Here is a 17,474-nt window from a genome sequence, read left to right on the forward strand (position 1 = left end):
AGAAGTAAAACACTTGACCAAAGACTAGAGACTGCAGATATGACAGTCCTGAGAAAGATTAGAGGCGTGAACAGATGGCATCAATGGTAATATCATATTAAAAATGAGGATATTAGGAAAGAACTTGACATTGTCAGCATCCAGGAATGCATTAGCAGAGCTAATCTCAGGTGGTATGGTCACTTAAATAGAATGAGAGAGGAAAGATTAGCAAAACAAGTGTTCACTGCCAGGTTGGCAGGAAAACGACCCAGAGGAAGACCAAGATATAGGTGGATTGATACGGTACAAAGTGCCTTAGACGATAGAAATATAAGATCTGATAATGTTGGAGTCTTGACAAGTAACAGACTGATTTGGAGGAAAATTGTAGATAGGAAGTTAGTAATGATGTAATTTTTTCATGTAGTACTGTCATATCCTGTACACCCCTTGAGGGTACATAGCAGGAATTTGATGATGATGATGACGGTGATGGCATTTTAGGATATGGAACACAATGATTATCTTGAACAAATCTCGGCAGTGTTAGTCAATATCAGGTGGGTGCCAACTTCTTTGCCACTCTGCTCTATTTTTTGTGATACTGTATGCCCTTACAGTATTTGTGTGATGTGATATCTTATATAAGATTTTGTTTCAGTTCCTTTTGCTTGAGTTTTTATTGGCAAAGTTTTTCTTGAAACTATTTTTTAAATGTCACAAGCATGAAAAATGCGATGATAGTTTCAGCAATAGTTTCTGGGGATCATATCCAATCCCCCTCCACTGCACACATGACAATTTCATTGATTTTATGCTATAAAGCCAATGATGAGTAGCATACTCACTAACACCTCAATTAAGATAAAGTCAATCACTCTCTATATATGAGTAGATTAGTCATGAAGGTATTTCACACACAAATTGTTGTCTGCTTTCACTATGATAAAATATAGATGGACACAAAAACATAATATGTCAAACATATTATAATTGTTTCCTTATGACCTGATTTACCATTTCTTTCTTGAATGATGCAATATTACTTGAGACATGCAATATGCGTGTCTAAAGTATATTGTGGTGAAGATGGAATGTATTTATGTTAATTAAACTATTATTATTTCATTAAAAAAAGTAGTACTGGTAATAGCATTTTACTGAAATGATCCTTGTGTTCTTGTCTGGACACCACTCATATCAAAACCACATTCAGATGGGTAAAATTCTTGCTAAAACTTGGTGGTGGAGAGCAAAAATTTTTTAACAAAGACAAGATTTCAAGCGCCTTCATTGCTCAGTTGGTTGTGATGATGCCCTTTGGTTGGAAATGCCTGAGTTCAAACCTCATCTAGGAAGTGAAGAACCTTTATCAGGACTTTCCAACTGAAGATGAATTAGCTACTCTCATAAGGAGATGGCAGGCTTCCCTCCTGGAAACTCATGTTTTTTGTCCTACAAAACAAGAAAACTGAGCAGAAGAACACATGTAATTGACAGCCATAATAAACTATGCAGATATGTTTGGCTACCTTATTACAGCATAAAGTAGATTTCCAAAGAAGCGAGGTTACTTTGGTGTGCCAGGCCATTGAGCCTAATATGCTAGTGAACATGGGAAAGGGTGGGATTTTGGTGTCCATTTCAAAAAATTGATAAATACTGAATAAGTAAGTGGCCAGATATCAGGAAAGCAAATCAAAAATTAACAGTGGTTTGTTTGAATAAAGAAAGTTGGTGAGCATGCATTTTAGATACTTAAGAGCTAATTTTTTTTAAAATCACAATTAAAAATACTTTCTGACAGGAAACACTTACCTTTTTAGATTTATAAGGAAGACCGCAGAGTTTTACAGCAAACTGATCATCATAGTACACATTCTTTTGATGTTCGTTTTTCTGCTATTAATGAAAGCAAAAGTAAATATTTTTTTAGCTGTTTAGGCTTTCAAAACAAAATATAAATTGAACCTAACTTTTCTCACAAACAGATCATTTCACTAGCCAGATTTTCATTTACTACAGTCAACTATCACTATAGCAAGCTCATAGGAACCAAAATAGTTTTTAGTCCCTATGAGCTTGACTCCCAAAAAAAAATTCATTATCATCATCAATTTCCTGATATGTACATCCAATGGGTGTTCAGGTTACTATGGCAGCACTACATGATTAAGATTACATTATTATTAATCTCCTATCAACAATTTTCCTCCAAATTAGTATAATACTTGTAAGCACTACAATGTTGTCATATCTAACATTTCGTTCTTCTAAGGCAATTCTGACTGAATCAATCCATCTAGACCTTGGTCTTCCTCTAGTTCTTGCCATCTTGGCATCAAACACCTATTTTTGCTAATCTTTCCTCACCCATTCTATTTAAGAGGCCATACCACCTTAGATTAGCTCTGCTGACACATTCTTAAATGCTAATAGTATCAGGTTCCTTTCTAATATTTTCATTTTTAATATGATTCTGCTATTGATTCATTCCCCTAATTTTTCTCAGAACCGTCATATCAGTGGTCTAGTCTTTGATCAAGTGCTTTATTTCTAACCCAACTCTCAGATGCATAACTTAAAACTGGTTTGAACACTGACTTGCATACTGCTAGTTCAGTCTTGGCTAATTTCTCTCTTTTTCCATATAATTTATTCAGCTGGCTACTCACCGTATCAGCTTTGCTTATTCTGTTGTCTATTTCCAGATTTAATCTGCCATCTTCGCTAAAAACTGTGCTAAATGGCTGAAATATTTTACTTATTCTATAGGATCTATATTCAGAATACAGCTGAATCAAAGGTAACAGGCTAAGAAAATAGGCTGGGGCATAGCCCCAGCCTATTTTCTTAGTTTTGGTCTTTTACATCTATTATTGAATTCAGTTAGTGATGTGTTTAGGAGTACATCATCTGCATAAAGAAAAGAGCACTAAGTTGGATATTTCCAATTCTAATATGAAGCCTAATGCCACTTTCTTTCATAATGTGATCCATATAAATGATGAATAAGAGTGTAGTTAATGTACATCCTTATCTTACCTCTGATTTTACATCAGACCATCTTCCTATATTTCCTTCAATTCCAACTGCTGACTGACAGATTAAATATAGACTGTGTATTGCTCTGAACAAGGTTTCATTCAACCTATACAACTGCAGTGTTTTGAAAAGCTTTTCTCTGGGTACCTTGTTGTATGCCTTTTCCAGATCTACAAAACTTAAGTACAGATCCTTGTAATATTGCCACAATTTCTTAACTATTTGTGTTAAAGAAAAAATCTGATCTTGACAACTTCTATTTGGCCTGAACACAGCTTGTTCTTCCCCAAGTTTTTCTTCCACAATCTTTCTCAACCTCTTTTCAAGTATACTTGCATAAATCTTACCTAGAACACTTATTAGAGAAATTCTTCTCAAATTCTTGCATTCAGCTTTATTCCCTTTTTATAGATTCATTGAGAATTCAACCTTCTGTCTGAGCCTTCTGAATTATGCAGCATAGCCACTGCAAAACTTTTATACCTCCAATTTGAGCATTTCTGGTTGAATATCATCTACTCCAGCTGACTTTCCACATTTCAAGTTTTTGATGGCTTTTTCTACTTCAAGTATTGATATGTGCTCCTATTTGCATTCCTCTTGAAAATTTTCTAGTATGGTTCTATCACTGCTTGCATTGGTTCATTTAACAGTCTTTCAAAGTAATTACTCCAGACATCTAGGATATCCTTATCTTCAGTTTTCATGTTACCTTTATCATCTTTGATTCCTACTACAGTACTCTTTCCACCATTTCCAAGCTTCTTCAATATCCTCTAGAACATTTTCCTGCCTCCTGATATTTATTTTCTATATTCTTACCAAAATCTTCCAATTGCTTTTTTTAGCTAGTTTTACATGCAGCTTAGCTCGCTTACATTTTTCTTTGTATTCTTTTAGGTCATCTGCTGACTTATTTGCTAGGAACTTTTGGTATGCTTCCTTCTTTTCCTGCTTCTTTAACTTCTTGTGTCCACCATGGTGTTTTTATTTTATTATCTTTGCAGATAACTTCACCACATATCTCCCTTGCTCAATCAACCAGTCAATGTCTTCTTCAGAGTTTGCAAATGAGACTCCAACCAAAATGTTCCTATATGCCTGGTGAGATTCATTTCTTACTCTGATGTTCAGGTCTCCAACAAGGACCACTTTTTCCTTTTTTTTTTATGTCAGATGCCTGTTCTAATGACTCAAAAAATTCCTCCACTTCTTCCTTAGAAGAACCTTCTGTGGGATCATAGGCACAATTACATTTCATTGTTCATTTCTCCATTTTAAAGTTTGCCCACATAACTCTACTTGAAGCTGCCTTCCAATCAAGAAGTTTATCTTCATGTTTGGTGTTGAATGCTATTGCTACTCCCTTTCCTTTACTTGATGATTATTGCCTGAAAATAGCATCCTATACTTATTATTTAATAATATCTCAACTGTTTTTGTCTTCTTTGTCTCTGTAATGCCAATTATGTTCACATGGGACTTTTCCAATTCTTCTGCAGCTTCAATTTCCTTTCCATTAGTACTCATTATATTGATGGTTCTTATCTTCAGTTCTTCTGATGTTGGGTTTATTCTTCTTCTAAATGTTGAGTTGGAGTTTGTTCCAGTAGCTGACTTTTCACTGTTCGGCGTGGGTTCGCTAAAAAAAACAGTAGGGAACCTTGTTTAACTAGCGACACCCCAGCCAGTATGAAATCTCATCATGTTGTACCATCATATGCATTTGTGGTTAAAACCAGTAGAGTACAATTTGGTGGGCTAAGTCCTAAATTGCCAGCCCATCCTTGTTCATTCAGTACTTAGTAGATACCTACTAATGGGGTGCATCACATGAAAGTGAGGATTGGACACTAGGTCAGTAGCCTGAGTCGGTTCTCCGCATTCCTGAAAGGTGATTTGGAGGTTATGTGGCTCTGACCCTTAATCTACCCCAAAAACAAAGTCAGAAAGTCAAAAATCAGAAAATACCACTATGCTGGACTTTCTGACAGTCCAGCATAGTGGTATTTGATATAGTGAGAGTTAACCATATTGCGCATACACACTTTACTGAAATAACCTCAAACAGAATAAATTTTAAAAATTCTATATAAAAAAAAAAGTAAAACAATTATTTACCTCTTTGTTCACCAGATTCTTTTCATTCTTCAAAGCATTTTTTTCAACACATCCTGTCATTATATAGATAAAGTAATTTTAGAAACATGGAAAATACACAAATATAAATTACAATTATGAAATATAATTTAAGCAATAATTTCAGATTCCACATTTGGTTTACAAACATGTCAATGAAATTCTTTGGCTCACTGTTTCATGTTTGCATGCTCACCAGCAAATTACATTCCACTTCTGATTTCAGATATAAATAAAATTGTATACCTTAGAAAAATATTAAATGATTTTCAACTTAAAATCCCGATAAAAGACTGAGTTCAGACAATCTTTAAACAATTATGAAATCAGGAATTTAATATTTCTCATTATCATACAAGAATATGCATTTTATCATATTCAAAATCTAAATTACTTCCGATTAACAGGTGCCACTAATCTTAAAAACTGAAAATGGAAAATTATATCAAGAAATATAGTCTCTATTTAAGCTGTAAGTCAGCAGTTAGAATTGAAGGAGGTACAGGAGATGATTTGAAGTAAAATCAGGTGTGTGACAAGGGTACACATTATCTCCACTGCCATTCATTATCTATATGGATCACATTATGAAGAAAAGTAGTATTCAAGTTGATATCAAAACTGGTGATGTTAATTTTAGCTCTTTAATTTATGCAGATGATACTATACTCCTAAATAAAACCAGTACAAGTCTGCAAGATTCCCTGACGAAATTGAATAACTGATTTAATAAATTTGGTATGAAAATCAGCATTAAAATGACAAAGACAATGAAAATAGGCAGAAACATTAAAAACATCAACTGTACCGGAATGGTGAACCTACAGAACAAGTAAAACATTTCAGCTATTTAGACACAATTTTTAGTGAAGGTGGTAAATTAAATATGGAAACAGACAACAGAATTAGTAAAGCTGGTATGGTACGTAGTCAGCTGAATAAATTTATATGGAATAAGAAAGAAATTAGTCAAAACACTAAATTAGCACTATACAAGATGGTGTTCAAACCAATTTTAAGTTATGGATCATCTGAGATCTGGATTAGAAAAACACTTGATCAACGACTGGAGACGCCTGATATGGGAGTGCTGAGAAAGATTAATGGAGTGAACAGATGTCATCAATGGCAATATTCCATTAAAAATGAGGACATTAGGAAAGAACTTGCCATTGTTAGCATTCAGGAATGTGTTAGTAGAACTAATCTCAGGTGGTATGGTCACTTAAACAGAATGGAAGAGGAATGATTAGCAAAATAAGTGTTCTGTGCAGGTTGGCAGGGAAAAGACCCAGAGGAAGACCAAGATGTAGATGGATTGATATAGTAAAAAGTGCCTTAAAAGACAAAAATATAAGATCTGATAATATTGGAATCATGACATATAGTAGATTAATTTGGAGGACACTGTGGAGGAAAATTGCAATGCTGAAAGAAGGAGAAGGTCTTAGGAGGTCAAATTAAAGTATGATGTCAAATGAGAGGTTTTCTGATAGGATGGCCCAAAAATTGAGTTGCCTCAAAAACTGCAGTTAGTCTTAATGCTTTTGAGGATTCTAGTGGCAGCAGTCCCAAAGTATACTGTAGAGGTCATTTCTCCTCTCAACTGGATAATTCAAACTACAATCTTGTGCAAGTTTCCTTTGTCATGTGCTCTCTCACACAAAACACTCTCCCTCTAGCCACTCCAAATCTTGCATCCTTTGACAATATAAAAGGTACCAAGCCAGATGACCTGAGGAAATTCTATGATTCCTTTCTCCGATCCAAACACCTTCCCTGAGCCAATCACAGAAATTATCCTCATTAGTATGAAGCTTTCATTCCCCATTCCATTCAAATTTCTACCACTTTCCAAGCTATGGTTTAATAAAAGTATACCAAAGCAGTTGAAGAAAAAAATTTAGCACACACCTGGTGGCTGGCAAAACAAACTTCAGATTCCTAGCATATACTTAAGCATGTAATAAATGCAAAATAAACACAAAATCCAAATCTTTGTAAAGGCCAACAGCAGAAACAGAAAACTCACCTTCTGTCTAAATGATAGTAATGCTTTCTAATCCCTTGAAAAGGTCACTGGATGCAACTTCTGCTCACCAGTACCTTTTTCTCACCCAGATGACACTATTAAGCAGACTTCCTAGTAGATGACCAAAGCAAATCACCTCCTCTATATCAGAAAGAGAGCCATATGCATTTTGTAGCTTTTTGGTAAAAATACATCAGAAGAATTTAGAACAACTTAAACAACAAAAAGCCTTCTGGGTACGGATGGCAACTCTCTAATCGTATTCAAATGCTGTTCTCTAGATTCAATACATCCTATCTTGTCTCTACAATTGTTTACAATCAGCTAGTACTTATTCTAATACGTGGAAGCATGTACATATTTAACCTATTCCAAAAAAAAAAAAAAGGAAACAGTTTGCAGCCATACTACCAACTGATCACCCTCATCTCAATTCTCTCCAAAATAATGGAGAAAGTCATCAACAGTCAACTTCTCCATTACCTGGAGGCCTACTAGTTAATCACCCACCATCAGAATGGATTTTGCCACTCTGATTCTATGGCTGATGTCTTAGCCTACATCACCCACCAGTGAACATGTACCATCAAAAGGTTTGGAAAAATGTGCTGTCACTCTTGACATTTCAACAGCATTTGATCATGTCTGGCATCAAGGTCTTCTCAGTAAACTGCTATCCTTCAGTTCATCTTGCACCCATTATAAGCGGGTATTCAGCTTTCTCTCTGGTTATTCACTATGTATCAGTAAATGACTCGCTCTCTTCAAGCTTCTTCACCAATACAAGAGTACTCTGGGGTTTGGTTCTATCACCTTTCCCATCTTTCTCCTATACATAAATGACCTATTCTCAATCACCACTAATTCTATTCACAGCTGTTGATAGAACACTTCATTTGTCCTATCCATTCAAACAAAGCATGCAGTGCTCAGACATCCCAAATCACTCCCCAAATACCCTAGATCTCTTCCTTACCAATGACCCTTCCAAATATAGTGAATGTAGTGAGCCCTCCTGGGTAATTCTGACCACAACTTAGTACGCATATCCTGCCCCATGCAACAACACTTACACAGTCACACCCACACAGGAGTAGTTTGGCATTATAACAGTGCCAAATGGGACAGCCTCAAAGACTACTATGCTTCATTTCCATAGCTGGACTATTGTTTGCAGTCTTCCAATCCAAACATATGCACCGAACATATTACCAAAGTAATCCTCACTGGCATGAAACCATACATTTCCCACACTTCTCTGAACTGCCGTCCCCTATCAAAACCCTGGGTTCTCCAAAAGATGTGCCAAGGCTGTACAAATGAAAAATCAGGCATACCACAACTGGCACAAATTAAGAACCACATCCTCCTTCAGTGCCTATACCGAAGCCCGAAACAGAAGCAAAAAAATTATCAATGATTCCAAAACAGAATTGGAATGGGCAAAAAGCAGGAAACTTGCAGCCTGTCCTAGCAGCAGCCATGCCTTTTGGTCTCTTGCCAAAGCAACTGGTCACAACTTTTGTCCTACACTACTCCCACCCCTATCATACCCAGATGGCTCAATTGCAACATCGCCCACAGAAAAAGCTAATCTTCTGGCTTCACACTTTGCCTCCAATGCACGCATAACTGACAATGGCAAATGCCCCCCAGTCATTCCAACTGCCCAACATACAATGCCCCTGTATCCTTTTGCCAGAAAGAGATCATAAACCTGCTTTTAAAATTAGACACAAAAAAAGCTCCTGGCCCTGATGGCATTCCTCCAATTGTCCTGAAGGTCTGTGCAGCAGAACTGACTCATATCCTTGAAGAATATTTATACGCATGGATAGGCTTATGTGTTCATCAGACATTTTTCCAGCATCTTCAGAGCTGTGTTGTGTGCTCTGAAGATGCTGGATATAATACCAGCGAAATATTAGCTTTTAAGTTAATAAATAGTTATTTTCTTATCCATCTGTGTTCATATCAAACCGTGAAATCTATTACAAAAATGACTCATATCCTATGCCGTCTGTACATACTCTCTTACTCCACTGGTATACCAAAACCTGGAAATTGGCCTATATTCAACCCATTCTTAAAAAAGGTGACAAATCGCTGCCCATTTAACTACTGCCCTATCTCTCTCACCTCAATCCTATCTAAAGTGATGGAGAAAACCATCAATTCTCAACTCCTCCTCTAGCTTGAAGGTACCCAGCTATTAAGCCACCAGTATGGATTCCGTTGATGCCGATCAACAGGTGACCTGCTCTCATATATCACCCATCTCTGGACATATGCCATGGAAAAATTTGGTGAATCTCAAGTAGTTGTACTTGATATCTCTAAAGCCTCTGACCGGGTCTGGCACAAAGGCTTACTAAGCAAACTTCCATCATTTGGACTGTCTCAGGACTTCTGCAGATGGATTGCCAGCTTTCTGTCTGGATGCACACTATGTGTGATGGTAGCTAGCTCCCTATCCTCCCACCATCCAACTAATGCTGAGGTCCCACAAGGTTCAGTTCTCTCACCGACCCCTCTTCCTTCTGTATATCAATGACCAACTTCAGTTGATCTCCAACCCAATACCGTTTTGCAGATGATAGCACACTGCACTCCTCCCTTTCATTTGATAAACACAACTCACTTCAACCCACAGAACATCAACCATAACTTCTCTTAATTCAGACCTCCAAGCCATCCTCCAATGGGGCTCAGATAACCTCGTCAATTTCAACGCTAGTAAAACCAGTTCTGTCTTATTTCCCACAAAAAAGAACCATTTTTCCCAAGTATTATTTTTGATAACACTCAAATTCCCAGATAAGATGAAATTTCTCTTCTTGGAATTACTTTGACATCAGGCCTCTCCTGGCATAAACATATCACAACCATTGCATCCTCAGCTTCAAAAAAAACTAGGCTTTCTCTTTCTCTCAAGACATTACTTCACCTCAAAACAGCTGTTAACCTTATACAAATCCCAAATCCTCCCAGGTATCGAATACTGTTCTCACATTTGGGAGTGGGGCTCCTAAAAGCTCCCTCAAAATGCTTGACTCAATACAGAGGAGAGCAATTTGACTGATAAATGATCCATCTCTTACAAACTCATTCTCCCCACTTTCACATAGACATTTAGTCTCTGCAATTTGTATATTCTATAAATATTTCCATGGAAAATGTTCGTCTGAAACAGCATCAATAATTCCCTCACTCTGTACTAAGCCCATTGGAACACGTACAGTCGCTGCCCAACATCCTTTCATCACTTTGAAACCCACAGAACAAGTTTCTTTTCCTCCTCCTTCAGCAGTAGCAGAACTGTGGAATAGTCTTCCCCCTGATGTATTTCCCAAGGAATACAATATACAGGCTTTTAAATCAAATGTCAACAAGTTTCTCCTTTTCCATCCCACTACCCATATATGATACTAAAGTACAATAGGTTGACCAGCCAACTTCTTGTATAGGCCCAACATTAAAAAAAAAAAAAAAACAAGCTTTAAGATAGTCTGCAACCAGTGTCTTAAACACTGATCTCTATACAATCCTTCAATGGGGCAAGAATAACGTGGCCATTTTTATTTTTAATTCTTTGCATTACAGTACTCCAATGCTAGGGCAATAAGTAGCACACACATCAACCGAATGTGCGCACGCGCGTGCACATACACACACATCATGTGCATAGAGTTGATGCATTCTTTACAAATATGTGTTGAAGTCTAACCAATGTCTTTCCTAGGTATCCCGTTCATCACTTGCTGATGCATCCTCCATGTAACCAATGTTGCTTGAAGGGCTCAAAGGGAAAGTATTTTGATATCATGAGCACTAATACCTGTGCATTCTTATAGGATTTTACACACCACATGTCTCTCTTTGAGATGGTTATAACAAAAAAAAGTCAGTAGGAAGCCATATTCTTCTAAATAATGTCTTTTAATACCTGGATTAGAAGCATAATAATCTATCTTATCTTCATTTTCCAGATCAAGGTCTTGGTTCGATCCACAAACTTGAATATCTGGGACAACAACACTACCATCTCTCGATGCCAAAAGATCAGGCTTTCTTATGCCCACCTCAGGTCCTGATATTTGGCTCCTTTTGGACTAACCATCCTTATTGTTACTGTTCTAGTAAGATCTTTATGGTGGCACATATTGCATCATGTCTTTTAACTCTATTGTTGTGGGTTCAAAAACAACATCGAGATATGTGTGCCAGAGTCCCTCTGAACCCACATCCAGCCCTATATAGGCATAATATAGTATCTATATTATGCCTACCACAGGCTATATGAGCTTTGGTAGGAAGGGCATTTATCTTAGCCCTGAGCAGATTTATATACTCCTATCCAAGTAACAATCTTGTTCTTTCATGAACCCAAAGATATTGAGAGGGAACCCTTTCCAAGCCACTGAAGAGCTTCCCATCAACTGTGAGATATAGAAGTCTTTCCCTTTTGAGAGAATTAGAAACAATATGCATTCCATTATCAAAGGTCCAATGTAGTGTTTTAGTTAATTCTCACTAAATCAAAAGAGTTCTAAAGGCAGTTGTGATAAAAGGTGAAGATGAATGTTGGAGTTTATTTAACCTTAGATATTGTAAATGAGAAACCATTTATTTCATTGCAGGAATTCCCATTCCAGAAGACTCAATGACTGCATGAAGCAAAGCAAAGTGGAACATTATGTGGTAGTCTCAGCCAAGATCTAACTGCTTATTGTATGTACATGTTTATGTAGTCTATTCAGGATAGCCAAAGTTGGTTTTCCTGATACTAAAGAATGGAATAATTTAGGTAACACAAATTGATTTAATAACACAATGTGTTGCTGAGGCTTCAATGGAGCTTTACCAAGCTTGTCCAGAAATGTTGAAAGTTGACTTTCAGCAGTCGCCCAGCAGCCGAAAACATTAATCCCAAATACCACCGCTCGTACAAAATACTGATAGATTTAAGTGGGCAGATGGAAACATTAAAGATATATTCCTGGACTTTCATTTTCCTGTCATGACCTGAAGGTATTAGGGTGATGAAAACTTGTCTTCATTAATAGCAAGACATCTGGGAGTAAAATACCATGGTCAGCACAGTCTAACAATGTGAAGACCCATCTTATTTTTAATAATGAGTATCAAATCATCTGCAAACGGCATTACATTTATTTGGCATCCATTCAAATTAAAACCACTATATAGCAGCAAAAAAGCCATCAGTAACAATATTAAAAACAAATGATAAGGGATATTCTTGTCTAATGCCATGTATAGAAGAAATAGACAATGTTTTATCTCTAATACTAACTGTAATCAATGACTTACTATACAACTCAGGAATATAATCTTTAAAAAGAACAGGACACCCAATCCTTGAAAGTTTTCATCCCTAAATATCAAATGCTGCTCATCTGTCTCCATACAAACCTATTACTATAGCGTCCATATTTTTCAGATTATTCCACAAAATATTGGTAAAGTGTCTACAAAACACTATTTCCTCATGATGTTAAGCAAAGAGCCCTTGTTCCTGCTGATGGATGTGCAGAAAATTATCATCATATTAACTGCCTTAATTTCTGAAGCTTGTCTATTGCGAATTCCACTTATGATTGCTGCTGGATTTACAGAATGCTTTTGATAGTGTCTCCTACACTGCTATTTTCAAAGCACTTTCCAAGATAGCACTGCTATGTTATAGGTTATCTACCTCTTATGCATGAGGTCAGCATAAAAAAGTAAAATACTCTACACCAAATTCACAGCATGAGCATTCAAATGTAACAATCCATTTTCTGATCCCTATGAATGTTAAAATCAAGCAGTTATCCTGAATGCAAAAGCATCCAATAAAAATTATAAGAGTGGTGGCAGGCTCAAATGCAGGCTCATTAAGCATTCAGAATCTTCAGCATGAGATCAGTTGGTATTTCACTAAAAGGATATAATCTTAAATGAGACCATATATTTGCTATTTATTAGTGATTTATCAGGTCTCCAATGACATGAATGGTTGAACTTTGTTATCTTCAGAGATTCATGATGTTTGAATCAATCAAAAGTAATAAATGATAATGATCTTGCTAACAAAAAAAAAAAGAAAAAAAGGTTCATCATGCTTAATATATTATGTTTAATAATTCCAAGCTTTTTTGCTTTAAACTGAATAAACTTTATATAAAGTTGACTCATTATAGCAAACTCACAGAGAACCAGAAAAATAGTTTGTTATAGTGGATATGATCTTGTCATGATAGTCTACTATCATGATAAGATCTCTCATTTCATTTAGAAAAGCATTATACTTATAGAACTTTGATTGGCATTCTCTGTTTGTTTAGTGATTTTGTTATAATGGTGTTATTTTAGACAATACATCATATTTTTAAATTTCTTTAATTTAAACTTACATAAAGATAAAGAATGAATTGTACTTTTAAAATAACTTGGTGTTCAAATAGGCATTAATCTTACCTTTGAACCCAGTTAATAAACAATTTCCAAAAATAATAAGTGAATTCATGATTTCAGTTAAACAAACCCTTGTCTGATTCATTTTGGCTATCTTCATTATCTTCTGCTTCTTCACTTTCTACCATTTCTTCATTCTTTATCCAGCATGATTTTGTATCATAAGATGTCTCATTGCTCCACACGGGTTTATCACCATGATGTTTATGAACCTCTACAAATTCAGAAAATTCTCTATCATTTTTCAGCTGTAAGGAAATATTTGTCAGAATCATAAATACCATAAACATTATAATTATAAATATGATTATAAATACATAAAAGGTGCAAGGATATAATCTATATAAATTAAAAAATAAGGTAAACTCCAATTAGTCTAAACCACGCTTCCCAAAAACCATAGAGACATTCACATTCCTTCATAAAAAACTTGGCTCATTTTGTTGAGAGGTTAATGGACATCCAAATCAATCCATCAGATATTTCAGCAGTTTTGATGCGTCATTATTTGTTTCCAAATGAAGAATCTGTCCATATCCTTGTAGATATTTTTCCTCCTGACACCACAATTATTTTCCAGCAATACTCTTTAATGATGGACTCCAACACTATAATTTCCTCTCATCTCATAGAAAAATTCGAAGATCTGTTGCAACTCTTAAAATCACATATACAGTGACAATACAAGTACAATAACATACTTTAAAATACTTAAGAACTTGGGTGATTTCCTCAACAACCATCATTCTATAATTAAGTTTACTCTGGATATTGAAAAGGATAACCAACTTCGTTTTTAGATGTCATCATCATCATCAAATTCCTGCCATGTACCCTCAAGGGGTGTACAGGATATGATAGTACTACATGAAAAAAATTACATCATTACTAACTTCTTATCTACAATTTTCCTCCAAATCAGTCTGTTACTTGTCAAGACTCCAACATTATCAGGTCTTATATTTCTATCGTCTAAGGCACTTTGTACGGTATCAATCCACCTACATCTTGGTCTTCCTCTGGGTCATTTTGCTGCCAACCTGGCAGAGAACACTTGTTTTGCTAATCTTTCTTTGCCCATTCTGTTTAAGTGACCATACCACCTGAGATTAGCAGAGCTAATCTCAGGTGGTATGGTCACTTACGCATTCCTGGATGCTGACAATGTCAAGTTCTTTCCTAATATCCTCGTTTTTAATATGATATTGCCATTGATGCCATCGGTTCATGCCTATAATCTTTCTCAGGACTCTCATATCTGCGGTCTCTAGTCTTTGGTCAAGTGTTTTACTTCTGACCCAGCTCTCAGATCCATAAGTTAAAACTGGTTTGAACACTGTCTTGTGGTTTGAACTGGTTTGAACCCTGTTTTTAGATGTTCTCATCAAAAATATAGAAGAGAGAAGATAGAAATATAAAAATTATATGGGAAGATATTTCCACACAGCTCTTTTCATCATTCTCAACAAAAATCGGAAATTATTCACAACCTTAACAAACCATACTACAAGAATAATCAAAGATGAAACAAAAAAGAAACATGAATTTAATCTTCTATTCGCCAAATTCCCTCAAAATGACTACTTAAAAAAACTTCTCAGAAAGAAACCAACTTATACAATTGTAAAAATAGATTATAAAGGCAGCATTTCTTTGCCCTATGTTACCAGTTTCAAGATATCCAGTGCAATATCAAAAACAAGTCAATATTACAATGTGTTTTTTTTTAAAACCTTTTTACGGCCTACAAAATTTTATGTATTTGCCAAAAGATAGTGGTCCTTTTGAAAAACATCCTGGGAAATACAAGATTACATGCACTTGTGACAAAGGTGATGTCAGATACTGTAAAAAAGAAGTTTTGGAATCTGCAAAAAGAACACTGGGAAGACATTGATATAAAAGAAAGGATAAAAGTGGTCTCACTATGCACATTTTCTGAATATCAAGAAATGGATTAGCTCTCTGCCTTGATGCCTTATCTAGATAACAATCTCTTTATAAGAACCTTTAAGGAATCCTTGGTGGTGACACGATTGTATAGTACCTCAAACAGGAACAAGGGCTTCATTCTTCATATTTGGAAATCTTTCATATGTTTATGCAACTGTCAAATATCTGTTATGCCAATAACTATTTAAAAACATTGTGCAACAAGGAGCATTCCATGTTTCATGTGTAAAATAATAACCTATGGTATTATTAATACTAAATGACTGACCTGTGTTATTATTAATGCTATATGCTTCAAAACAGGTGCTGTTAATTGTTCATGATTTTTTGAATATTCTCTAGTGTTTATCTTCCTGCAGATTTGGTTGATTGGTCAAAGCTCAGCTTAAAAGCAAGACATGTAGCAGTCTTGTTTATTACTATATTAAATCTACAAGTATCCACATCCATATGTCATTTCTGATATTGTAGAAATTGTTATGATTTCCCCATTATCCTCGCATTTGACAAGCTTTTATCTTGAACAATTCGGAGGAAAAAATCTTAATTTTAAATGCAAACTGAACATGTTTTACCACACAGAAAAACACATATCAAGAGTTACAATTACCTCTACATAAAATTAATAATTTACACCCTAGAATAAAATTCACTTCAAACACAAAACTGTTAAAAGCAATATTTTATTTATTTATTTATTATTACTAAATAATAATATTATTTAGTCATGTCCACATTACTAGTGACTCCCTATCTGTTTACAGTCCAATGTTCACAGGATGCAATATACAGCATTCTTCCGAACACCACCTTACCCAAAAATATTGAATAATTAAATCTTTCCTATCAAGACCCCATAATATTTGCTCCTTGAAGCACTGTTACATGAAATAGAAATTATCAAGTACACAGTCCTAAATGGTTATAACCCAACGTTCTCCAAGTGAAGAAGAAATCCACCGAATTCCCATATTTTTTATTAAAAGGAATTTCTGAACCTGTAGCAAAAGCCTCCATAGCACACTTGGTATAGACGAGTCCTTTGGTTGAAAATACACAGGTTGGCAGGGCCACGCCAACCCGAGGGTGCAAGGGATGCACCACACCCAGACGGCAACATTGACAGGGCAGCAAGAAACAAATATCAAATATTTATTTTATATAGCTAATATCTAATTTGGATTATACAATGCAGTATAATCATTAATAGTAATGATATTCATTTCTTGGTATATCCTACATCGTAAAATTTAACTAATATAATATTAATAACCTTTACTTTTAGATGTCAGACAGAAGAAAAAGATTTTCTGGAGCAGAATATAGAAAACGAAGAGCACAGAAAGAAGAAATGTAAACAAATTTACGACTCCTATTTCCAAATATTTTGCATCTACATCTTCATGTACAGACAAATCTTCAGTTGCTCAAGAAAATTTTGAAGATTATTTTTCTTCTGCCATAGATTTAACTGAAGATTCTATAGCTGCTAAAAAATGATGCTTGGAAAATTCATCTTTCACTTCTGAAACTCTCAACAGCTCACTCAGTTCACTGGAAGAAACAGGTGACAAAAACGTGTGCAATACAAGTATAACAACTGAAAACTCTCTTATGAATTCTATCCTTGAGCATGATTTTGATGATCCAGGAAAGTAGCCTTTAAAAATAACAGATGATCTCAAAATGATTCTAACAGATGTTGGACCAAAATAAATATATGATACTGATTTTCCAAAAGATGAAAAAAACAGATCATTTTCAGCAGATTATTACTATAAACGATTAAGTAATAACGAAAAGATACACAGAAATTGGTTATTGTATTCTAAATGCAAAAATTCAG

General features: G+C 35.3%; 1 protein-coding gene across 2 annotated transcripts in view; it reads right to left on the reverse strand.

The window, feature by feature from the left end:
• The window catches only part of LOC150095737 (putative RNA-binding protein 19), a 288,611-nt gene that overhangs the window by 234,298 nt on the left and 36,839 nt on the right, over positions 1 to 17,474 (reverse strand). The window contains exons 6-8 of one of the 2 annotated variants that reach the window (XM_090409907.1): positions 13,746 to 13,923; positions 5,149 to 5,201; positions 1,801 to 1,881 (exon numbers count right to left, since the gene is read on the reverse strand). In XM_090409907.1, coding sequence (XP_090266033.1) covers positions 1,801 to 1,881; positions 5,149 to 5,201; positions 13,746 to 13,923 — 312 coding nt within the window. Of the gene's footprint in view, positions 1 to 1,800; positions 1,885 to 5,148; positions 5,202 to 13,745; positions 13,924 to 17,474 lie in introns of both variants that reach the window. The other variant, XM_090409904.1, reaches the window with a different exon arrangement.

Source organism: Typopeltis vanoorti, chromosome 20 (genome assembly GCF_054136105.1).
Source record: "Typopeltis vanoorti isolate ZY-2024b chromosome 20, IOZ_Tvanoo_1.0, whole genome shotgun sequence".
In the NCBI taxonomy this organism is placed as follows: domain Eukaryota; kingdom Metazoa; phylum Arthropoda; class Arachnida; order Uropygi; family Thelyphonidae; genus Typopeltis; species Typopeltis vanoorti.